The sequence below is a fragment of the Osmia bicornis genome, chromosome 1, assembly GCF_907164935.1.
Source record: "Osmia bicornis bicornis chromosome 1, iOsmBic2.1, whole genome shotgun sequence".
Classification (NCBI taxonomy): Eukaryota; Metazoa; Arthropoda; class Insecta; order Hymenoptera; family Megachilidae; genus Osmia; species Osmia bicornis.
Window position 1 is genome coordinate 7,723,622 of NC_060216.1, and position 24,902 is coordinate 7,748,523.

The 24,902-nt window shown below is 47.5% G+C and overlaps 1 protein-coding gene across 2 annotated transcripts in view; it reads left to right on the forward strand.

The window, feature by feature from the left end:
* LOC114875472 (LIM domain only protein 3-like) overlaps positions 1-16,417 on the forward strand; it is a 70,407-nt gene extending 53,990 nt beyond the window's left edge. For both annotated transcript variants that reach the window (XM_029185788.2, XM_029185787.2), the window contains exons 3-6: positions 8,838-8,949; positions 9,142-9,405; positions 13,956-14,196; positions 14,470-16,417. In XM_029185788.2, coding sequence (XP_029041621.1) covers positions 8,861-8,949; positions 9,142-9,405; positions 13,956-14,196; positions 14,470-14,625 — 750 coding nt within the window. In that variant the 5' untranslated portion in view covers positions 8,838-8,860 and the 3' untranslated portion in view covers positions 14,626-16,417. The remainder of the gene's footprint in view (positions 1-8,837; positions 8,950-9,141; positions 9,406-13,955; positions 14,197-14,469) is intronic.
* The last annotated feature ends 8,485 nt before the right edge of the window (positions 16,418-24,902 follow it).

A 24,902-nucleotide genomic window follows, 5' to 3' on the forward strand; every position in this document is an offset into this window, starting at 1 on the left:
TTTTCTCCTCCGCTTCCGGACGTCCCGAACAAACGAACGGCCAAGAAACTTCATTCTCTCTCTTTCACTCTTGCTCGTTGCTCCGCCGTGCCAGCTATTGGCCAAGGATATCTTTCGATTATCAAGACCATCCGTAGCTACCGCCTTAGCCGAACGGGCGCCGTTGTCTTCTCGGCTCTTTCAATTAATGTTTTGATTGATTTCGGACCCCTGCCCGCCCTCTTCCGGCTCTTTCTTCTTCGATCTCCTCGAACGGCCGTACGAGAGATCCTTGCTTTCCTGCTTCTTACCACGCTCCCCCCATCGATCTTCATATTTACCTTTTAAGCTTTCATTGTCTCGTTTATATGGTTCCGCGTTATTTGCCGAGGATTATACTTGCATCTCGCGGTATCGTGTGTCTCGTCGAGGAAACAGGGTCACTCGTAAGATATCTTAGTCTGAAAACATGTTTTCGTAACACTTGGGCGAGTAAAAATAGAAGTTACACGCTACTTTCTTAACCCTTTACGGTCGATAGGTACGTTTCGGTAACATTTGACATAAGTCACGGAGTAGTTACTGAAACAAATTGACGCAGAAGAGGGGTAGCTCGTCCGCGTAGAAGGAAAAAACTTTATTCAGTTCATGTTATGACCTAACCCAGAGTTACAATCCAACGCTAACTGTATTTAACTTGTTCGTGATAGACCTAACTACATCTAACTCGCTATAACGCCGTTAGTATTGATATTCCCATTGCACCATTCCGCTCCGGCGATTTATCTAAACCGGATTCAATCAACCACTCCGGCATTTCGATTACTTGTTCCCGAAAGAATTACCATATTTCGCTCGTGAGATTGTACCAACTACATGTCCACCACTTTTATTTTACTTAATCGACGGCAGTTTATATTATATTTTATTTCTTTGATTGCTAATAGTCACTATCATACCTGTTCAACCAGTATCTGCACTTACAGTGTCTTTCAAAAGTTTCGAACACGTTATAATTTGAAAATAAGTCGCGTATTTCTTAAGTTAAATTTTTAGAAATTTCTTTATTTTACTTTAATATTTTTAATAAGACTGTAGCGTATGTACGAGAAAGCTTATTTTGTTTAAAAAGCAAAAGTGCTTTCAATCTTTGAACAGCAGTGTATATTACTTTCTTGATCAACGACTACGTCGTTCCACTTGTCTGACCACCTACGACCTCGTTCTACTTGCTCGATCCATCTTCGGTTCTATTCCGCGCACTGTATGCAGAGATGAAAAGTTAGCTTGCAGAAGGAATGTGCATCCGACTTTATGTTACATACGAAAGTTAAAAATAAAAAATTAGCGTTCTATTAAATCAAAGGGCGAGCGATTTAAAGCGTTTCGAGAGACAACGGTCGGATAACCGATACCCGCAGCTTTCTCCTCGGATTAACCGAGACTTCCGTTTCCGATGACCGTGTACGTGCCGAATCCACGCGGGCGAACGGACCCCCTGCGGAGGGATGTTTGGCAACGTACGAGTAGGCGGCGACGCCGCAGACGGTGGCCGACGTCGCCGCCGCCAGCGCAGCGTCACGACGATCCGGCCACAGTCGGTAGACGGTCGTCTTGAATCGGTGTTATACCGGTGGCTGTTTTATTGCGAGATTTGCGGCGTGGCCTCTCCGTGTAACAAGACTTACTGAGATCTTAATAGAATCTGAGACCAGCTTCCCCTCTCGGCCGAGTCCCGTAGCAAGGAACGAGTAACAGCCTTCGTTTTCGTTTTCTCAACCTTTTTTCTCTGTCGCGCTTTCTTTCCACCCTAGCACGGTTCCTTCGTTGCCTGGCCTTTCTCTGCTCGAAGAAAGATGGAAGGGGAAGGGAGTTGACCCCGACGCTGCATCCCTCTATCAGGAAAAGGGGTGCTTATTCTAAGCGTATATATAAGAGGGGGCAGGAGAATGGCCGGGGTGAGCTGAAGGGTGATTTATGAATATTGCCTACCGAGAAAAGTGTATCGCGCTGCCATGCCGCGTCGATTTTACCTCGGCGAACGACTTTGAAGCGGCCCCGTACGCGAACTTTTCTCCCTAACATTCTTGTCCTTCCGATTAGCGGAGATCGACGAAATAGAAAAGATACGCCGATCGGAAACGATCGGTATCAATCCCGTATTTACCGCTCCGTTGACTTTCTCTCGATTCTATCGAGCATTCCTGTTTATCTCAGCGAATCATCGATTCGCCGGTGGAAAAATGAAAAATCATTGCTCGTTGCGGGTGAATTTCGATCGCGGAGATTACGCAGACGCGATCGGTGCAGAGTAGCTATTCTTCCTGGCAACGGGACGTAATTAATTTGCCGTTTTATCGCGTTGCAGCGGCTATTAATTATAAACTGAGTGCGCGACGAAATGAATGGTCCTTCGGTCGACAATAGAGACAGCTTATTAATAAATATGACCGGTGCGTACCTTCCTCACGCGGCGCGATAGCGACGATCGCGAAATTCGAAACACGTGGCTCTGTGTCATCGGGTCGACCGCTTTCCCGCGTGAACGGAATATTCAGCGGCTGTTTTATAGCGCAAATATTTTGCTTGACTTCGAATGGTAAACATCACGCTCGCTGGCGATCCGAAGGGCGATCGCGTTCAACAAATCCCACGCTCCACGCTAATAAACTTTGACTCGTCTCGGAATCCACCTTTCACACGATACGTTTCATTTACACGGGAGGATATTTTAGAATTTTTTCGTTTTTCGTTGCTATCGTTATCGTCGAATAATTTAACGTGATCTGGTTTCTTCATTAAATTTCTAACCAGCCGCATTTGAAATATGAATGCAATTTAATATCCTGCATGAATTTTTCGTTTCCACGCGGGCTTTCCAAAATAGCCACTTTTTAACATCCTCCATGGTCGTTTCAGATATCGTTGGAACAAAAATAAGTTTAAATTGAATTCTGTACTCCCCTATCCGCGACGACATCCATGCGCATCCGCTTACCATCTATCCCCGTGTTCTTTATACCATCGAACAATTCTATTTTGCTTTCCCACCACCGCGGCGGCCCCTCGATATATCGTAGTCGTTGCTCGAGTCTCGTAGAAGCCGCATCAAACAAGAAATCACTTGGTATCGATGTTAGTTGCGAGCTAGGAAAGTGAAAAATAAAACGATGGTTGGGGGGTGGATAGAGAAGAATTGAAAATTGAACGCGAAACTATTATCTCCGCCTTATCGTCTTTTAATACGATTTTTCTCTCCTTTTCTCCGTTCTGCTCGTTCGCAGCTCTCGTTCCTTTAATTCGATAGAAACTGAATAAACAAACGGACACGCTTGCTGCCGGAAAATTTCGCGTTATATTCTCGGTGATAATTGTTCGCGTACTTAACCGGCTAATTATCGCGAAACTTGGAAAATATCTGGACGTTCGTGGAGACGACAGCGTTGGCACGCGTACCGTAGAGAGAGAGAGGGTACCGATAAGGATATTTTATAACGAGCTCGGTACGAAGACAGCACCGTCGCCACGGTTGCCTGCGCACATAACGGCAGGATCGAGAAGAGATCTGTCTCCCCAGGAAGCTTGTTAGGCGTCGGCGAGCTCCGCTATCTTCTAATTGGCGATATAATGATTCTGAAGGATGGAATACCATGGTCCTGAAGGGGCCGAGGAGCACCCTACTCCGTACCTTCCCTTGTTAGGGGTGAAATTAAAATTTGGCTCTACCTACCTTCAGCCTTCCCTTTCCTCTCGATCGACTATCCCTCTCTTTACCACTCTTGCGCTACCTTATTCTTTCTTATCCACTCTATTCACCTCTTGCACTTTCGTCCTCTGCTCGCATCTTTCTCTCTTCGAGCCGACTCTTCTTGCCCCTGGTGGCTTCGTTACGCGGTCGCTGGGAAATTTATACGTCTTCTCGTAGTCCGGAGATCCGTCCGCGAGCTACGCGACTCCAGAACGCGTTGTTCGGATTTCGAGAACCTTTCTCGGAACGAAAGGTGCTCCTCGAGTGCCGCGCGATTGCGTTTGTTAGTCTCGACGAGAAACGTCGTTAACAGACGAAGAATAGATTCTTGATAGTCGACGAAACCTCGACTTGTCCTCGCGCGAACCTATCTGGTGAGCGAAAATTCCACGAGCTCGCTGTAATTGGAGCGATTAAAAGCGTCTTCTTAGCGCCGTCTAATTGGACGAGTCGATTCAAAAGTGGCGTATCAAACGCGGATATCGTTTTATATCTTCGGTAACTATGAGCGGAGGAATCAACGGCGACGAGGCGGTAGTTGAACGTCGATGCTTAATTAAACGTTAATTTGGTGAACGAGCGGCGAACGGGTGTATACGAGGCAGCGGGGCAGGTGAGGGCACAGGTAGTAGCAGGGGCGAAATTAAGGCTCGCCGGTTGATTCGAATTCTCCTTGAGAAATTTCCTTTCCCCAGGAACGCCCTTCGGTGCGCTCTCTAGTAGTTACTAAACTGGTCGTCTCAATTAGCGAAACTTGCAACTACGTTACCGACTTCCAATTAGTCATAGGTTGCAAACTGTATCGCGCGTTTACTGGAGCAAAACTAATAACTTCTAGACCATGAAACACACGCACAGATACGATGCAAATTAGTGGTGCACGGCTGGTGAACGTTTATGAAATACTTGGGTTAAGAAAAATTTCGGACCTCGTCATCGGGGTAACACGAAGCTCGAACGAAATAAGTCTTTCAATTAAACGCGTTTCTCACCTTCTACCGAGACTGCTACCGCCGCTGTTTCTTTTCTCTTCGAAGGAAGCGACGAAAATGACGTTCAAAGTTCAACGTTCCGTGAGAGGAAAGGAGAGGCGCGTGTGCGTGTCATAATGACGGCGAACCGGTAGCTTTGTGTTGATGCACACTTGTACAGTGTACACGAACGATGTCGATCTCGGCGAATTTACGAAGGCCCTTGTCGCGCGGCTGATAGTTACAGGCCTGGTCTCAATTAGTAGAACTTACGTCGCTAGGGTCCAATTAGACGTAGGCTAGAAACTACACCCTGTTTGCTCAAGTTCGCCGTACCTGTGCACCACCGTCCGTCGTCGGATGGGGTTGCCGCCCGTCCTGCCAGCTACCGAGCCCGTTGAAGGTGTCTTTTTCCTACGCTAATGACTAATTAGCAGCCTCTCCACTTCACAGTATAATGACACGGGATACAGCCTTGAGCCGTCGGCTGGGATCATTATTAAGCCCCGAAATTGCAGTCGTGCCTGCCGTCCCGTGTTATGCGCCGCACCGCACCCTGCCCCCCTATACTTTCCTCTATCCTGCGCTATTCCCAACCCCCTTAACTCGTCGCGTATCCACCCTTGCCTCTTCGTTTCGCTACGAGGCTCGATCCATCCGCTCGAAGGACACGCGGCAAGATGCGGAACGTGACTCGACGAGGACGAGGGTGGTGCCTTCCGATCTTCCTGTTCTCGTTCGAGTCCCTCTTTCTACCCCCTTTACTTTCCTACTTTGTACGCAACTTCTTCCCTCGTTTTTTTTTTTTTTTTTTTTTTTACTCTTTCTCCTTCGCCACTTCTTCAACTTGTTCCGCCTTCTTGGTGCACCCCTTTCGTTCGAGGTTGGTTCGAATTCCGCGCCATCTGTATAATACGTATCGTATCGTATCGGAACGGCTCTGTTCGCGAACAGCTACGAAATATTGAGTTTCAACGGATAAGGGATACGTGTGAAATTACTTGCTTAATTGCTTCGACGCTGGACGCAATTAAACGGGCTCCCTCGGCGCGCGGGAATCCGGACAAGTACCGGCCGATTCTTAATTGCGTGTCCATGTTTCAGCGCGTCCAGCTACATATAACCCGGAACAAGGGAAACGCGGTATAGGTGAGAATATTTGAAGTTTATTTTTGGCGTGACGCTTAACAAGGATGAAAATTACAGCGTCGAGATAAACGAACATCAACCTGTAAACTCGAACGTATCCTTTCGCGGTTAAATATAAGGTGTCATGTAACCAGCGGTACAAGGAAAAGGTGGTGATTCTGTTTGAAAAGGTAGTTTAAAACATGAAAGATAACATTTACTTTTCACAACATTTTAACATTTATTTTCTCAGTTCCACGACACCTTATATAAATCAATCTAGCATTTCTGCGCGAGTCCAGGAGCGTATAAAACGGTTCCATAAAAGTCCAAAGTGCGGTCCACGTTCATATACAGTTCGGATCGGTGGATTGAATCTCGTCGTCCTTTCCAAGCCCCATAATATTATGCAGAGGCCATTCTCTTATGTACGGACAAATTCGTCTCGTCCTTTCGAATAATACTTCCACCTCCACATACTCCATTCCTTCTAAGCCAACGACCCTCCTTACCACCCTTCTCTCTCTCTCTCTCTCTCTCTCTCTTTCTCGGTTCTTTTACATTTATTTATTTCCTAAACGTCCGTCCCCGCTGGCTACTTTATATTTGACATTTTTATTAAACCAGCCGGCAGCCAGCCCTGTCGTAAGCGACAGCGTATCCCAGGACGAGGAGAACCGACGCGGCGCGGCGCGGCGATCCGAGACACGGGACTGGCCAGGTTATCCCATATTGCTGTTAGGGCAGTTTCGTAATCTCGCAAGGGTGCCTCTTATATTGACCAAATAAAAAGTCGTGTCCGTCGTCGAATCGTCGATCGGATATCCTCTCGTTTCAGCCGTGCAACCGATTCGATCTCGGTTCCTTCAACCGAAAGACAGTCGGCGCGGCGGGGAAAACGATGGAACACCCTCTGTATCGCGCTCGAAACCGCTGTACTCGGTCCCGCCATAAATCAACTTTTCAATTTACGATTGCGTTACGTTCGAGACACGGTCCACCCCCGTTTGCTAAGTCGTTTCTTGCGCGAGAACGATTTTACGCGGTCACCCTTGGAATTTTTGTTCCCTCGTCGAACGAGAGGGGCTCGAGTAAATCGGAAACGGCGAGTATTCGTTGCTCGGCCACCGATGTCCTACCGTTGCGTATTGTCGCGAAATAATGGGACGGTAAATCGACGGGATTAATTTAATTTTATCTAACGTTTCATCGCTTCCGATAACAGAGCACCGGATGGAATTGGATATTGCGTGCGGCTGACAAATAACTGTACGCTCGTGAAAAGTTTGATGTTTCGCGATCGATTTTCGTGCGCGTAACACGCAATGCGCGATCAACAGTGCTGGAAAGAAAAAATTCCTTTTTTTTCCGCGCGAAATTCTGTTACTTCGTCGAAACGTTATCTCCGCTCGCGATTAGGTATCTCGCGTTTCGTGATCCGATCTCTCGACGATCGTATCAATCGAACTAATAGAGAACAGACGAGATGGAGGAAGGTAGTTAGAATCGTTAGAGAGGGACGGGAGGAAGGGCAGGAACAAAAAAAAAAAAAAAAAATAAATCCAGAGAAAAAATGGAGCGCACAGATCGTTTGACGAATCACGAGGCGTCTCTTGGATAGCGATGTAGGTGGGGCACGCTAAGAGGGGGACCAAGGGGATACGAGGTAGAGGGATGATGTTTTTTTCCTCCGCGGCGCCTCTTTAATTTGCCCTCCAATTAACGGACGGGGTCCTATTTGAAAAATACCTGCCACGAGGGCTGGCAATTATACTCCTTCCTTTTTTTTTGCGCCACGAGCGCGTTATTAGCGCTATCCGTCGTTCCTCTTGCTCCTCCTCAACCCCTGTGTTCCTACCCTCCTTTTACCCCCAACCACCGCCTACCCACACCTTCCTCTCCCCTTTTTTTTCACGTCGGGTCGTGTTCCTCTTCGTTCCCACCATCCGTCCCTGTCCAACCACCCACCCACCCACATTCCGTCACCCTCGCTTTTTACGTGCGTGTGGCCGCGTTCGCATATCCGTATCCGCTCTGAAGCTTGTATGGGTTTTATGTGCATCGCAAAGTGTGCGAGTGCTGGTGAAGCTGAGAGGTAGGGGAGGAGGACACAGGACGGGCCTGTGCACAGCACCGAGAGGGCGAGAGGAGAGACAAACGGTTGGAAGAGGGAGAAACAGAGAAAGAGGGAGGAGAAGGTTGGAGGAAAAGTAGGGAGGGATGGAGTGACGGGGGTGGTGGCGAGTTAGAGGAGTGGCGTTTATAACTCGTGCCCGGGTCTCCAAGCTTTGAGAAGGCCAATTAGCAGCATAAAGCTACAGCTCGGCCCCGGGGCCGAGGATGTTTGTATGTAATAATGGATTGTTACTCAAAGTATCCGGCTAATTAATTAAGCCCCCGCGCCTCGCCGAGCACCCACTCACCATTTTAGCCGGCCACCCTCCTCCACCTCCTCCTCCTTCCCTCGAATCGCCTTTAGAACGCGTTCGTTCCTGCGAATGCGCTCCTCCCTCTCTTCCTCTCTCGTACTTTGCCGCTTTTCACTGCGCGCCGAGCCGCGTTCTCGGTTCGAACGGTTCCCGCGATCGATGCTCACGCCCCCCCTTATTTCGCGTCGATCTTTCAAACTTGCCCACCGGATCCTACCAGCCTAACTACGTTTCCGAGTGTCGGGATTAAGGGTGGACGTTGGTCGGTTAAAACCGTTCACCGAAGTTAAGAAAAAAAAGCCGAATTGTTTGAAAGTTTTGTGATTCCACTTCTAAAATTAAAAGAAAGGTAACGATTGCTCGTGCCAACTTTGAATGACGCTCTGTTAACTGAAATTCTACGCAAGCCTCCGTATTTAACTTTGATTCGTCGCGGAAAATTTTGGCAGGTCTCGACGAACAACTGGTCCAATTAACGCGGATTATTATCACTCGTTGTCCGCGAACGCTCAATAGTACGGAGACACGATTTAATACGCCGTGACCGATTTAACGAGGCCCTGTTTCTTTTACGTGTTGCAGACGGCATTCTAGCCGAAATCACGATGACGATGGACGTGAGCAAGTCGGAGCCGAGTAAAAATGGCACCACGCAACAGGAATGTGCTGGCTGTGGAAAAACAATCACGGAAAGGTGAGTCACGGACTGTCTCCAATTTCTTTCTCATTTACCACTTCCGCCACGATATACATTGAATTTCTTCGTGCAAGATTCGCGTATAATGAACGAAAAGTGCAATGAATATATAGAAAATCGCGTTGGAATAATTTAAAGGATGATAGCCAGGCTGGTCGGTAAGAAGGAAAACTATGGTCGGTTCTTCAGGTATCTCCTCAAGGCCTTGGACCTGTACTGGCACGAGGATTGTCTGAAGTGCGGGTGTTGCGACTGTAGGTTAGGAGAGGTCGGTTCTACTCTGTTCACCAAGGCGAACCTTATCCTCTGCAAGAGGGACTACCTCAGGCTGTTCGGGAACACGGGAAACTGCGCGGCTTGCAACAAGCAGATACCGGCGTTTGAGATGGTCATGAAGGCCAGGACGAATGTCTATCACCTGGACTGTTTCGCCTGTCAGCAGTGCACTCATCGGTAAGTTTTTATTACACTTGATACGCGAAAGAATTGCTTTTGGTTAGTTTCCTTTTTACGATGCCCCTTGTTCGTCGTTTCCCGTATCGCGATGGAAAGCAATGGAAAGCAATGGAAAGGAAGGAAAAGGGGATGGCGCGCATGCAAAAGTAACAATGACGAAGGGGGTTTGAGGTGGGCGAAGAGAAGGGGGTGGATGCAGAGAAATACAGGGGACGAAAGGAAAAGAAGCGAGTACTGGTTTGCGAGACACAGTCCACTCGGGAGTTGCTTTACAGGTCAGCTGGGAAATCACCCTGTGCTCTATCCGTCGCGACCTCTCTTCCTCCGCTTGCGCCAGCATTCTACACAGGAACAGGCCAACTTCTCGTCCCGTTATTCCCGTTCCCATGTCCCATCCTTCCTCCTATCCCCATGTCCCCGACCCCTGAGACCAGTTATGTAATTATCTGGATACTGCTGACATTTTTGTATCATATTGCTGCTCGCAGGCGACCGAGACGCTCCCTAAATGCCGAATAGCTAGCTGGATTGCGCGACTTTCCATCTTGACGATGAACAGCTTTCGTTCCTTTCGTAATAATCTTCCAAATCGTCTGATCCTTCCTGAAACGCCACCATCCCTTCGCTCTACCCTTGGTCGCGCATTCATGTTTTATTAAAGTTCCGTAATTTGCTCGACGAGCGTCTACCATCTGACGCGTAAATTACAACAGACACTTTCGAGTAATTGCTGGGATGCGAAATTTTATTGCTACCGGTAACGAGGCTCTCGAGCAATCCCGCGACTCGGACCGATATCGTCTCGCGCGTTGCGATCTCCGGCTGGTAGATGTGCGGAACAATGGTGCACTCGCGAGTTGCACGGAATGGAGGAAAGAAAAGAACCGGAGAATGGGATGTATAGGAATGGCGAACTGGCAAGAAACTGAAAAAAGACGCAACGGAAGGCGAGTGGGTGGCGAGTCGAGGTTGCCGGGGGTTGAAAATCGTGGAGAACGAGCCGCGTTTGAAAGCGGTCAATGTAAAACGCCGAAACTATGGAACTGTGGCGATGTACAATGCCGGCTTATTGACGAAACGAGAAAGGTTTTCGGGTAGTCGGCGAGCAGAAGCGAGTTGGCAACGGTCTTGGTATAAGGGGTGCGAAAGAGATAAAGCAAAGTGGCGGACGAGGTCGGCCAACGCGGAGGGGAGAGAAACGGAAGAGTAGAATGTAGTTTGGAGCCAATAACAGTGGCTCGTCCAGGCGTGCGACAAACGTTGTACAGCTTCTCAAACAATGCGAACAAAAGAGCATCAATTTTACGTTTTTATCGCGTGGCATTGTCTATCTTCGACAATGGGTCGGCGAACGGGCAGCGTCGAAGCCGCGTCGCTCCGCGCCGGTATGCCCAAGGCATCGTCGCGTTCAGCCTGGCGCAACCGACTTCAACGGAATCAACGAAAACCTGCTTTTGTCTCGTAATTCACCTTCTCCACCCCACTCTGTACACGCGCGCCACATTCTTACGGTTCGATGAAAGCTTTTACGATGAAAGCTGGCCCGATAGCCCAGACGATTGCCCTTTTAAACAATCGATTCCTAAACCTACTCATTTAACTCGCTTTTCATAGTGCCTCGTTACCGACCTAATTTCTATTATCTTTCACGACAGTTTCGATCGTTTCATGAATAATACCTTGAATCCTGTATACTAGTTTTTTATTATTATTATATCGCAGTAGCGTAACGGGTTAAAACGAAACTTTCGAAAGAACGATGGAAACGATTCAACTTGCCCGTCGATCCGACGGATTTAGATATTACCGTTGGCCAGGGGATCGCTTCCAATTATTTCGCTGGTAAAAACGAGCGGCTGAACTGGAGGAGGGCAATTATACGCGGGGCGCCGCGACGTGTAACGCGACGACTTAGAGTTTGCAATTAAACAGCAACAATTACACGGGGTAACTTTAGACTGTAATAACACAGAATAAAGGGTTGCCGGTGGCGGTGCCTAGCCTACCACCCTCCTGGTTAGAGGATGATTTACCGATCCAATTAGATATCTCTCTCTCTCGTTCTATCCTTCTCTGGTACACTAGCAACGAGCACCCACACTCGCCACCGGAATACGCGTCCCCTCGTCCTTTCTTCGATCCTCTCCAGAAGACGTCCGGTCAAATTTAACGACCGCCCAGTTAATGCCCTCACCGACTACAAATTACACTTTCCCGCCATCGCGTCGCTAATTCGATCTTCCCTAATTCCTTATACTCGCGCGTTCATATCGAATCGTCGACTTAAATTAAAACGTTGTTCGCGTTGAATATATTTCTCTGTTTACTCCGCATCGAGGAAACGCGTCTCATCAAACTCGCGGAGTAAATTAAACCGGTAACGATGCACGGGTCACGGGGACCCTCTTCCTCCCAACGCGACGCGATCGCGGCAGCACTGGCTGCAGCGTATGCAAATTTTATTCAAGAAACCTGTGTCCCTTCAAAGAACGGATTCACAGAGGAGAGCAACGGTGAATGTTTTATTTCGAAGGAGCCAGCGAGCAGGGCTGACATTGCTCTGAAAGAACGTTCCAACTGCGCCGGCACCGAACACGTCCCGTAAAGTGACTCTTAACGGGGTCACGCATTGGCACCGGTTATTTTATTTATTTATTTCGAGTCGACCTCGCTTCCTGTCCGTTCTTTCTCTCCTCTCTTCGCTCGGTCGTACGTTTCCACGGGACCTGGTATCCGATTTTTCTCCAATTCGGTCCTTCTGGGTTTCGCAAAGCCGGCTGACCCTTGTTAAACATTCAACCGAGTTATCTGAGAGACTGGCCCTCTCTTCTCGCTAGATTGAAATTTTCTATGCGAACTACATCTCTCTTGGTGATTTTTTCTCTCTCTTCTCTCGGTCCTGTGGTCGCGGTCGGTTAATATTTCAGTCGATGTGTCGTAGCGGGCCACCGCGATGGCTCCAACTCCACGATCGAACGTTTGTTGCTAGAAAATGTTTCGTCGAACGTGCGTATTTAATCGTCGGATAAAAATATTAAATTTATTTCGTTGTTTCGACGAGAATAGAGCAAAAACCTAATGGAGAGGATTCAATTGTATCCTGGAACGTACAGCTCGAAAATGCTAGATAAAAGTGGAAAATCTGCGTGTATCGCGAGCTGGTATCGTGTCGGGACAGACAGCTGCACCGGTTGCGAGAATTAGAGGACCGGATCAGCCCGGCATTATTCCCGCGATCATAATAGAGTTCCTGGAACGAGTGCACTCGTGCAACGTGATAATTCTGCCGGTTCGTTGTTACGCGAGTTTCTGCTTCGATTCAAACGATCCGCGAAACGAACACGTTGCGAAATCGTACTCTCTATCGTCTGTTGCTTTATCAAAATAATGAAATCGAATGCTTTCGAATGAAATCAGGACAATCGAACGATTCGCACCGCTATTATTTTGTCCCACGAGTAGGTCGTTGATCCTCGCCCTTCGAATGTTTAGAAGCACAGCCTCCGAAGGTATAGATTTCTCCCACAAAGTGTCCAATCTTGCGCGATTTAGCCGATAAGCAAATTAGCAGAGAAGAGAACACCTTGAGAGCAAAGAGACCGGTGGTGGCGGGATCGTTTGCCGGGTTGAAAACGAACAGAGGCCAGAAAGCAGCGGGTGACGGTCAGCTGAATAACAGGAGAGAGAAGATAGAGGGCTGGAAGTGGCGGAAGGAAGGGTGGAAGCGAGAGGAGGGAGGAGGATCGGAGTACAGCGTCATTTAGCAGACGACGCGTATAATGGGGGAAACGAGCGAAACCCGGTATAAGCTATGCTAGCTGGCAACGGCCGCTCGCAACGCGATAATTCTATTTGCCGTACGATTATGAGAGTATCTACCTCGAACCAGACTCTACCGCTCTCGTATTTCGCTCTCGTATTTCCTACCGGGATCAAAGCGGATGTGAGACCGCTCGCGGACAGAAGCCCGATAATAATTATTTGTCCGACACGTTGCGATACGCTCGTTATCCACCGCTTCTACCAGCAACCCTTTTACCATTGTTTTTCTTTTTCCTTCCTATTTTTTTTTTTTTTGTTCGTCGCGACGATCAACCGATTATCGACGTGCCTCATCGCCGGGGGTGACTATCCCGTGGGATAGCTCCACTGAAAAGACTCCGGTTAGATTCACCCTTTTTTTCTATAATTTTGGTACGCGTTTAAAATGATGCTCGGTTCGAGAACTGCATTTTTCCTCTTTACTCTGTTTTTTGAACGCACCGGGATTTGATGACACGGGGTGAATTTTTTAGGCTGAGGCGTTTATTATGATCAACTGATAATGGTCCATTCCTATTTTGATATATCGAGCTTTTAAGTTTTAGAATTGCGTGATGCAGATAGCAGATATGTAGGTTCTCTGCTTAATGGTCTGATCAGTTTGTCTTGTTCTACTTACGCTAGAACGTGACCGACACAGTAGAAGGTGTCATATCTAACGCAGCGTTTCTGTAAGATTTTGGTAGCGTTCAATCACGACGCAATGCCTCCGGTTTTGATTGCAGGTTTTGCGTGGGTGATCGGTTCTATCTGTGCGAGAACAAAATCCTGTGCGAGTACGACTACGAGGAGAGGCTGGCATTCGCCAATATGTCACTGCAAACACCCGCCTCGCTGGCGTACATCAAAAGGCAACTGCCCCCAACACCGACACCGCCTGGACAGAACATGCATCCGGGTCACAATCCGTTGCAACCTCATCAGGGACTTGGCCAGTCGGTGGGTCAACATAATCACGTGTCGAACGTAAGTTAAGAGATTGGTAACGTTTGAAACGTTTCACGCGTGCGTCCGACTGGAAGAGAGTCGCGTTTTAATCGAAAACGTCGCGCGATAGAAAGCTTCACTCGCGTCATCGACCTTTGCCTCCAAGTTAATTACTACAGGTTCAGTGAGAGAAAAACGCTTTGCGTTTGTTGGAAGATGATTTAGCCATGTCACTCGTGATATATTCGCAATTACTGGTAACGTTCAATTTGTCGATACTTTTTACTGAGAGCGATGATCTTATGACTGCAGGGTCAAATGTCAGGGGGTACGCCAACGGTGAACGGGACGACAATAGGTGTCGGTGGTCCGAGAGCTCCCGGAGACATGAACAACAATGGTCTGTCGGGTCCGGCACTTGGTCCTGTGAAGCCACCGCCGATGTCTATGCAGGCTCCGACCAGCTGAAACGAGGTGTCACCCCCCTTGAAGAAGCTCAGATGTCTCAGCGGCTATTGAGGCTGATGACGAAACGAAGGAGAACGAGAACGAAGGGACGAGAGGCTGAGAACGCGACGTCGTGACCAAGTGAACACGAAGAAAACCGCGTGCAGGACGAGAGTGATTGACGGACAGACAGACAGACATACATATATATATATATACAAACACACAGCCACGTACACAGAAACATAAAACATATATGTACGGGGGGTGGTAAAGAATCGTTCAGAACGGACGACAAGAGGTATAAAAAAAATACGGACCGACCTCCGTGAAGAATCTCGAGGACGCTTCCGGGCGATCGAACGTTTTCCGGGACTTTGTCGAGAGGTTGGGGGATTAATCACTGTGATCGCGAAATATATATGAATAAATTTATGGATGACATGTTGACGATAGGAACGTGATATATCGTACACGCGTGCAGACGCACGCGTGTCACACACGGGATAGACGGACACGTAACATACGTCTTGTAATATACGGTACAACATGTAACGATAAACTAGACGATTTATGTAAGATATATTTCTGGCGGAAGGAAGGATGAACGAGTTTGAAGAATGTGCGTGAAGAAGTGAACGAGTGAATGGGGCAGAGTTTTCTTGTAAATAGCTGTTGTATCGTCGACTCTGCAGCACCGAAAGACTATCAGTATACGCAGACCAATCGATGATTTCTATGTTACTCGTGATTCGTCTCTATTCGACGTTAGCGGCTGATCGAGAAGACGAAGATAGAGAGAGAGAAGCTGCCGAAGAGGAAAAACTGTAAGTTTCATTTGTTCAAATTTCGAATGCGACGAATCCCGAGACGTTTTGGAAAATCTCGGTATACGAGGCGAAATAGCCGAGTAAAGGTGTACCCGATGGCTGATACCAAAGATTAACGATGTAAGTTTCGATGCCCCTCAAGAGCAAGCCAGCGTTCCACGGATTTCGAAATTCGTTGCTCAGTGATATAATATAATATAATCGTTTTGCAGTTTTCTCGAACTCCTTGTACCTTGTTGCGAAGCGTACCGCTTCGTTCGCACGCGTCTCCGCGATCGCGAGCTTGCGAAACGAGGGGCTTAGTCCGCGGCTTTACGCTTTAACGCCAAAAGATGCAACGGAACAGGCGGGTGAAGAAGAAGAAGAAGAAGAAGCAAGAAGAAGACGAAGAAGATCGAGAAAAAAAGAAACGATAAACGGTGACGTGGATACCAAAAGACGGCTGAATATTCGATAACCGATAAAACGCGTGCGCTGATAAACGAACCGTTCTCAATCACCGACGAAGCGTGTCGCAAAACCGCCACGGGCAGCGCGTAATCGCGACAAAGATTTTCGCAAATTTCTCTGATCGCTAACGACGATCTTTCCTCCCTTTATTTCGATCAAGAAATTTACCCGCGTGTTGCGAATTAATAACGCGGCCCGAAACCGAAACCGAAACCACCGAATCGATTAAGTACAAAAGATATTACACGAAGAGAGGATGCGCTTGGGAGCAGGATAGCCGATGTATAGCGGTCGTGTGCGCGAAAGAGAAAGAGAGAGAGAGAGAGAGAGAGAGACAGGTAGTGTTGTAACGAGCGATCCACGCTCCGAGCGCGAGAGACGCGAATACTCTTTCCTCTTTTTTTATCCATCTGTATATAAATATCATTTATTAGCGCACTATTAATATATTTACGAACCGCCTCTATAGGGGCCCCCATTACTACCGAGAAAATATAACATTCTTATAAATACAACAACACAATGAGTTTCAACAGTGTCTTCATTTCATTTCCAGGTCCGAGCGTCTATGAAATAGAGTGCACGGTTACCCGACGTATCCTTATCAAAGCATTCACCATCCTGCCCGCGATATCGCGTGATTGGACATTTAGCGTCAGAGGTGTTAACCGCAGCATCAGCATCACATACGACGGTATACCATGTTTTTCTTTTATCCTCTTATTTATGAATCTCCCCGTAACGTTTCTTCCCTCCTACTTCATCCCCAATAACGTTTGTTAACCCTCTTCGCATTATACGGTTGATCCGCGTCTCGAAGTTGTACCAGAATCGACGAGAGAAGTAAAATCGTGGCTGTAGCGAGATCCGTTGATTTGTGGAGGCCGTATCGTCCGCTTGGTACAAGAAAACGGTTCGAACGGAGCCGGGACAGCTTCAGGATTGCAAGAGGGAAAGCGAGAAAGGGGTGAGGGTGATACAGCGAGGGGGAGGCAACGCGATTTCCCTAATGTCTTCCAGCCCACGGAGTTGAATGTTATTATGCACGGTGAAGACTTTATAATAGGACGTTGAAACTCTTTAAAACTCGCGGATCCTCTACCCTCTCAAGCTGTTGGCCTCGAAAAGGCTCGTCACTTCGGGACACTCGAATGATTTTTCTCGATACACTCAGAAATTGAACGTATTAGAACACTACGTCGGGGGTAAATTCGTATTTTAATATTCTTTTTTAAAATCTTCATTTCTTGATTATTAAAAGTTGAAATGAAACGTTGAAATTTATTTAAACTAGCAGAAAATAATTTTCCGTCACGGTTTTTCCTTTCGGTTCGATGGAAATCGCTTGAACCAAGCGTTCACCCCCTTTTCACCCTACACGCGTATAAATTAATCTGTTAGCGAGTCTCGATCAGTGACGATCGCGTTTAGAGCGACCCCCTCTCAGCCAGTCCCGAGTCGCATTAATCACGTCGAAGTCGTAAGAGGATAAGAAGAGCGGTGCGGGAACTGGAAAGAGAGTAGGGGAAAGAAAAGCAGAACCCCTTAAAATAATCTGGACCGAAATGAAATCAGCCAAGGCAATTTCCAGCCCCTGTATCCAACGGCGATGTTAACAGCGCTGCCGGTTTTATCCATCCACTCTGGGATGCTGTCCCTGATTCCAGAGAGCCGCGGTTGCAACCGACAAATGACGACGCGGCACCCCCCTCGCGGCGGCTCACGGAATTAAAGATCCCGAGATAAGGGTGTCATCCTTCGCTATGCATTATGTGTTCGGCAAAAAGCTCGCCCCCCGGGCTATCCTCACGGTCTCTCTGTCTCGTTTCCACCTTCCCTCTTACTCTTTTCCATAGCCAACACTGTCTCTTCTCAATTTCCCCTTCTATCTATCCTTCATCACTGTTTCTGTTGCTCTCGAAGAAGCTTCCAATTAATCTCCCTGCTACCTTACCCTCTATGAAGGATACTCCAGCGTCAACCACCTCCAGATGTATCGTCATCTCGATACGCGTCGAGCAGGGGTGTGTGGAAGAAACCGAAATCGTTTTATTCCGACACATTCGACGTTCGATGAAACCAGCTTCGACAAGAGTATCGGTAAGTTTTTCTCCTTACTTTCCTCTGAAAAATGACCTCGTAAACACGGGTCGAGAAGCGCAGTTGCACGTAGGATGCAACGTCCTTTACGGCGATTAAAGTATCACGCAGAGCGGGAGAAGGGGGGCTCAGGAACGGTAGCTGGTAAGGGGTTCCTTTTCAAACGATCGTGTGTAGAGTAACTCACGGAAGCAACGGGGTGCACGGGAGCGGCCGCGTTATGATCCGGACATCCTTTTCGGTCGAGACGAATAGAAGTTGGAGCAGCGTGCGCGCTCGTATTTCAGGTTTTATCGCTCGAAAACGTGGAGGGTGGGCCGGTCGTCGTGCTCGACAAACCGTGTACCAAAAAGCGGCTGCTTGGCGAGCAAACCTCCGAGAAGAACGAACAGTCGCGGCCTGGTAAGATAAGCTGGGATATCGATAGAGTATCAGAGTATCGACCGTACCGATCGTGCGTAATTTGAAAAATAGATCACGAAAAGAAACGGTCCGAATCGGATTTACTTCTTAGCGTAGTTTGGATGATAGGTCCGAGAAGGAAGTGCTTGTAGCATCAAGAACGAAGCAACTTATTTCTTTGAGTAGTTTAAAGTAGCAACTGGACTGGGTGCATATTCTATCGATGCATTGCAACTTATTTTTTTTTCTGGAGATTTAGTTTATGTTTGATAGACTTGAGCACTACTCGTGTGGCGAAAATAGATAGTACCGATGATATTATTAGCAATCCACTCTCGATTAATGAACGACGTTAACAGTTGAACAATTTAGCTAGAAGAAACGTATAAAGAAAGAACCGATTGGAATGATGACCGCGAAGGAATATCATGGCAATATCTGTCGGCGAAGGGGAAAAGGAGGACTGGTGGCCGTAACTGTGGCTGGTCGAAATCGGAGTCGCTTTATCCCGGTGTATTGTCGGCGCGCATCCTAAAGCAATCACACGGGCGGCCGGCCAACCCACCATTACACGATATACTGCCTTAACTTTGGACGGAGAAGCGACGTCGGCGTCGCCCTGCGTCGCGCCGCTCCGCTCCGCGCCACGCCGCATCGCGAACGTTACGTATAGGGTGTACCGAAGGAAATAACCGTCATCTGTATTCGCGATAACATCGTAATTGAATGCGGTTGACGGGGATTTGCTGTACGGCAAGCGACCACCAGGCCCATAACCGTTCCCTTTTACCTCGGCTGCCTTCACCCTCAGTCATCCTTCTCCTTTTTTCCCGCAACCACCTCGTTTCGTCCCTCTCCCTTTCTCATCTACCCTTTCTCGTTCGTACTTTCTTCCTTTCTTTCCTTCTTTTCTTTCCTTCGTCGCGTTGTTCTCTTTCCTCGTTCTGCCACCGACCCTCTACCCCCTCCCGCACCCTTCTATCTCCACCCCAGAGTATTAATCATATCGAGGTGCGGAAAAATCTACTTCGCCGACGTTTCGAGCGTGTCGTGGTGGCGTCACGTACAGGCGGCTCCGAGGCTGGGGAAACTGAATGGCGATACGAAGATAGCAAACGTAGGAAAGAAAGTTTATGGGGGGTGTTTCGTGAAAAGGGATTCTATATGTTCTCGTGTACGAGAGTGGACTCTAACCGCGATACGGTTGCCACCGTCACAAAAGAATTCGCTGAACTTTTAGCCGCGTCTTCTCAGAAGCAATTTCTACCGGTACGCTGGCTGGCCCAACAAAGGAAAAACCGTGTGCCACGATGAAAACGCGCGAACATCTCGATTTCAATTAGTACCGCCACCGTACCACCTTTCTCTCCCTCCTTCGTGCGTCGCGTTAATATCGTTGCTCCGCTCGCGGACCATTTCCATGGATACGCGACGGAACGCGTCGCGTCATAAAAGGAGTAACCTCGTCAGGGTGTATCGGAGTGTAAAAATCAATTAACAGAAAATAAAAACACACTTGCCGGAGATAGGTGGGATTGTTCGGGTGCATCGATACCCGTTATCGGGAGTGTACAGGGTCGGTAAGCGGGCAAGAAAGAGGAGGAAACACACGTGTCGGAATAATGAAGGGAAACAGGAGCTGGTTTCGCGAGCCGGGCCAGGATGGATAGATCGGTTCTCTCTTGGTTCTCTCTCGGTTCTCTCGGTTCTGCGGCACTCGCTGATGGGAAATACTTGTTTCCCCGCCACTGTCACCAGACTGTCGTTAGATTGGCACATGACCGTCTGATTTCAAGCTCTATTAATGGCATTCCTCCTCTCTCTCCCTCTCTCGCGTCACTTCCGTTCCCTTCTCCTTCTGCCCTTTCTTCCACGACCTCGTTCAGCCCTCTCTCGCGAACACCTGCGCGCGAATTATTTAGCAAATTTCACGACGCCTATCGCCTTGTTTCCTATTCCCAGTATTCGATCGATCTCCAATTTAAGAGCAATGGATCTACAATGGATAAATCGGTCTTAAAATATCTTTTGCATATTAATCCCTCGATGACGGTTTCCCGTCGGTTTTTGTTTTACTAAATATACGCTGTATGCATTATTAGCGATTGTACGTCGCAGACAGGAGCAAATAATTCGGCCGGTAAGATCGATAAATCGTATTACATAAATAACGATGACTGGTGGAATCGATGTTATCCAGCGATACGTTACAATGAACTATCTTCCTTCGTATTACGGATGGATGCTCGTAATCTGTGCCGCTGGCGCCGGCCAACCGGTGCCCGTTCTGCCAGGAATTATAGAGATCCGACACTTTTTCTGTGGCAAGAAACAAGGGTAAAAATGGGGGATCCTAACGACGCTTTAAGTCCGGCTACGAGGGTATCATTGGTCTTTTGTAACTGTGGATGGTTGAATGTATCGCTTACGGTGACCGGAGGTCTTAATAAAACACAGCTAGGATAATTAAATCGTGAAAATCTTTGTCGAAGCCATAAATTTCAGTCGGAGGACACCGGACGGTACTTATCGAGCGTAAAGGCGACTTCGAGACGAGCGATCGAGGGATTCGGCGAAGACAATAATCGCGCGTAAGCAGAGCATTAGGGGTAAGTTAGTTGGCCGTAAGCCCCCAAAGTACGAATTAGTGTCTGGCGAGCACTATCGGCGAAGGAGTTTCGGTTGGAGGGCGATTTTCCTCAGGTCCTTAACCACTACGATGCGAGCACAGAGGCTCGTGAACGACTCGTAGAACAAACTAAGAATATTACCATTGGGAGTACGCGTTAACTGTGCACGGTTGACCCTAACGGGCCATGTATATCAAAAGTAACAAACTAGTAGAAGATTTAATCCAACTTTGCTCCGCCACGTGTGTTAAGATCACAGTCGACAGGCAACGCTTGGATATTTTAATTCTAACAGCGATTGCGTTTACGCAAGTAATGGAGCAGCGTGGAATGTACACACGGGTTCAAGTATGTTCCCCGGGAAAAGTGGTGCATGCTAATTAGCCGACAATACCGTACCGAGTGCCGCGCTCGATGCTAACTACCTCGATATTCGAAATTTAGGGGACAGGAGTTTCGTTTGCGCAATCAATAGGACGGTGCAAAACGTTCATCTCGATTGAAGAGCGTGCTAACGAACGATGCAAATAACCGAGCTGGAAAAGTCCTGGACGGTATTTTTTCAATCTCGTTTGCCCCGAAATATCGGCATCATTATTTTATAGAAAGCATTGAAAAGCGTTTACCTAAACGAGCCTGTACGACGCAAGCCGGCATTAAAAGCTGACAGAAATTAGCTGTTTGTACTTTCTTTTTTGATTAGCTCCTTTCGAGTTGACGCAACCGTTCATCGTTACAGCAACGTTGTCGTTCTTCGAGTAAAGTCAATGTACAGGCAACAATTCGCGCGTGTCAACCATCGCGAGTGAAAAGCAGAAAGTTCTGAGCTTCGAACCGTACCCTTATCGTCTCCCTTGTGCAAAGAGGATACGTTAATGCGTCTCGTTTAAGCGAACGCGTATTTAACGGGCTCTGATGCTGAAACGAGCTGTCGGGAATAGAAAATCTGTAATTACCGCGTCCTCGTGCAGATGTAATTTGCGCTAATTAACTTGGAAGCATTTTTTCCTCTCGCCTGTGTAAAGCCGCCTCTCACTGTTTCGCGACTCGACTCGGCTCTGCTCCGCTCTGACTCGGATCACGTTTTTGCCAAGGCTCTCCTTTTTGCGGCAACTCGCGCGCTCCTTTAATTGGGACGTTGGCTAATCGAATGACGCAATAAATGTTCGTTTCTCGTAAAACGAGTCGATCGTCGCGGTTAATAAAACGACCACTGTCGAAAATACTCTTATAAAAAAAATGCCATTCAAATGATCTTGTTCTTCTTTACGTTTCGTTAGTTCAAGTTTGCTTTGATAGACAAATATCAGTTTGGATCGTCAGACTTTGCACTGCTACATCTAATACTGTCATCAACAAGTATAGCGTTGCGAAGTAATTTCTACTTGAACGTTTCCATCTTGCTCTTCCTTCTTCTAATTCTTCTTTCTCAGCTGTTCCGGTGGCTGTAAGCCCGACGGGGATGGTTCACGATTTTACGAGGTACTAGAGTCGAGTATCGGTGGGCAATTATCCGCGAAACAAACAGGTCCGCGAGGGAAAGTCTAACGACTGTCGGGGTCTTCCCAGCGATTACCTCAAAGCAAACCGCCTAACAAGACATTGTTCCGAATAGCTTAGCCATTCTCCCTCCCCGAATCGGCCCTTTTCCACCCTCACACCCACTCCAACGGAACCTCTTGCCACATGGAGGAACCAGCACATCCAGCGGGACAACCGAACCCGCCAGCAGTTAACAACCCTGGTCTGGCGACGGTCGTTAGCAACCACCCTCGTGTCCTTTCTCCTACCGCCTCCACCAACCACCGAGTTTCTCGCTCCGTGCTGCAGCATCGTCTCCTAATTCAAATCCGTGCTCCGTTACACCGTTCGCCTGGAAGCTGACGAGCGTGTGGGAAACGTCCACGCATCACGGAAACGACCCGTTAATAGCCGTACACTGTACACCCTTCTGGCGAAAGTTAAACGTCTCCCTGTTTCTTCGCTCTTGTCTCGTATTCTTTAATAGTCCGTGGATTTTCCCTAACGACATTTTTATCTATGTTCCATCGTTCTCGAACTATAACCTGGCCCACTAGCAGGGGACAGCCTGTGTATAAGCGGTTCGAATATCGAAAAGATCGGAGAGAATCTTGAGGGTATCTGGTCGGAGTAGCTCGTTCTCATCGATAAGAGAACGCGAGCGGAGAAAGAGTGGTCCTGGAGCGGAAGAAATACCGCGGTCGACTAGCAGCGGGCTCCTTTAAAAAAGTTCTTTCGAGTATATTCGCGCGTTAACGGCATTATCGCCGCCGCGATAAAATCCCCCGGGGTGATAATATATTCCGGCCGGCGTACCGGGAAAAAATACAGATTAAGGTATCCTAAGCACGGATTTAATGCTTATTTATACGCCGCTAAGCACCGGCATTACCGGCGTATTACGATCCTTGCGAAACTTTTTCGCGCCCGCCTCGATCCGTCCGATCTTTCTTTCGCGAATTAGCGATCGCTGTTCGTTTAGATAATTGCCACAGACCAGCTGATTATTTTGTATGCTACTTTGTATTGTAGTTGCTTTTTCAAATTTCATAATGAAAAGTTCATAGAATCTTTTCTAATTAAACGGTTAAAGTTGAACGAAGAAACTTTCAACGTATTTTTTACTACACTTTCCTTTGCTTCTACTCATTAATGATCCTCCTCGAATAGGACTTCTATGTCCGATGGTAAAAGAATCAGAGGCTATGTCTCGTTGGTTGTGAACGTAGAAACAGGGGACGGGAAGACGAATCGGTTTACGAGCCTGTCAGCCTCGAAGGATCGGGATTTACCATCCAGCTTCTCTTCATCCGGCCCAACTTTCCTTCCGTTTTCCCTTGATCGCGTCGAGTTTTAAGTATTTGATTACCACCCTGCCGAGCCGTAACGCGTTCGCGTTCAACGAGCCACCGTTACTGTTCGTTAGTAGCTGGAACGCCAACTCCGCACGCGATTCCAGGCACCAGCTCGACAGACTTACGATACTTTGTTACTGCGCCGTTAATTTTAACGTCTCGTACGTGCCACCGATTTTACCGAGCTTGTTCCCTGCTCGCTTTCAAATATCCAATCGTATATAACCCTCTATCTTTCTCGATCTTCAGTTCTTTTTTTCTTTCATTTACGTAAATTCTGGAAAGTTTTATTAATTGTCGCGTAGTTGTTTGCAATAAAAGTCGTTAGCAATGAAAAAATGCACAATGCTTTTTTTTACGGGACCAATCGGGAGACATACTCTACAAGATGCAAAAGGTTTCGTTCCGATTGATCCATCCGTCTCGGAGTAATCGGTGAAAAATATAAATAAAACATTACGTTTTTTGCAATAAAAGTCGTTACCAATGAAAAAGTGCAAAATATCTTTTTTATAGGACCAATCGAGAGACATACCCTACAAGATGCGAAACGTTTTGTTCCAATTGGTTCATCCGTTTCGAAGTAATCGGGAAACATACATAAAAAAAAATTGCTCCTTTTTCGAAGTTGGTTAAAAAAGTTTAGGTAAATCGATGAGTGACGATGATCTGTCATTGTACGGTAACTTTGATGGATGAAAATCATCGTCGTCGGAAATGTAATTACCCGTTCTCCTTAACGTAATCGGCAAGACGATCGCCTATCTCGCGGCTCGATGATTCGGTGTCGTTAAAGGGAATGCTTTCACGCCACCCTGGGGAGCAGCATGCCGGAGACATTATCACCGGGTAGGCCTACGGAATTAATATGAGCCCGAAGACTCCCTCTTCGCTCACGATACATCGAAACTTTCCAGCTTTAAATAGGCAAAAAATAATCGAAGCTTGTCGAGATAAGAATAGAGAGGAAGAATATTTTTATCGAGATTAACGAATAGAAGATCATTAGG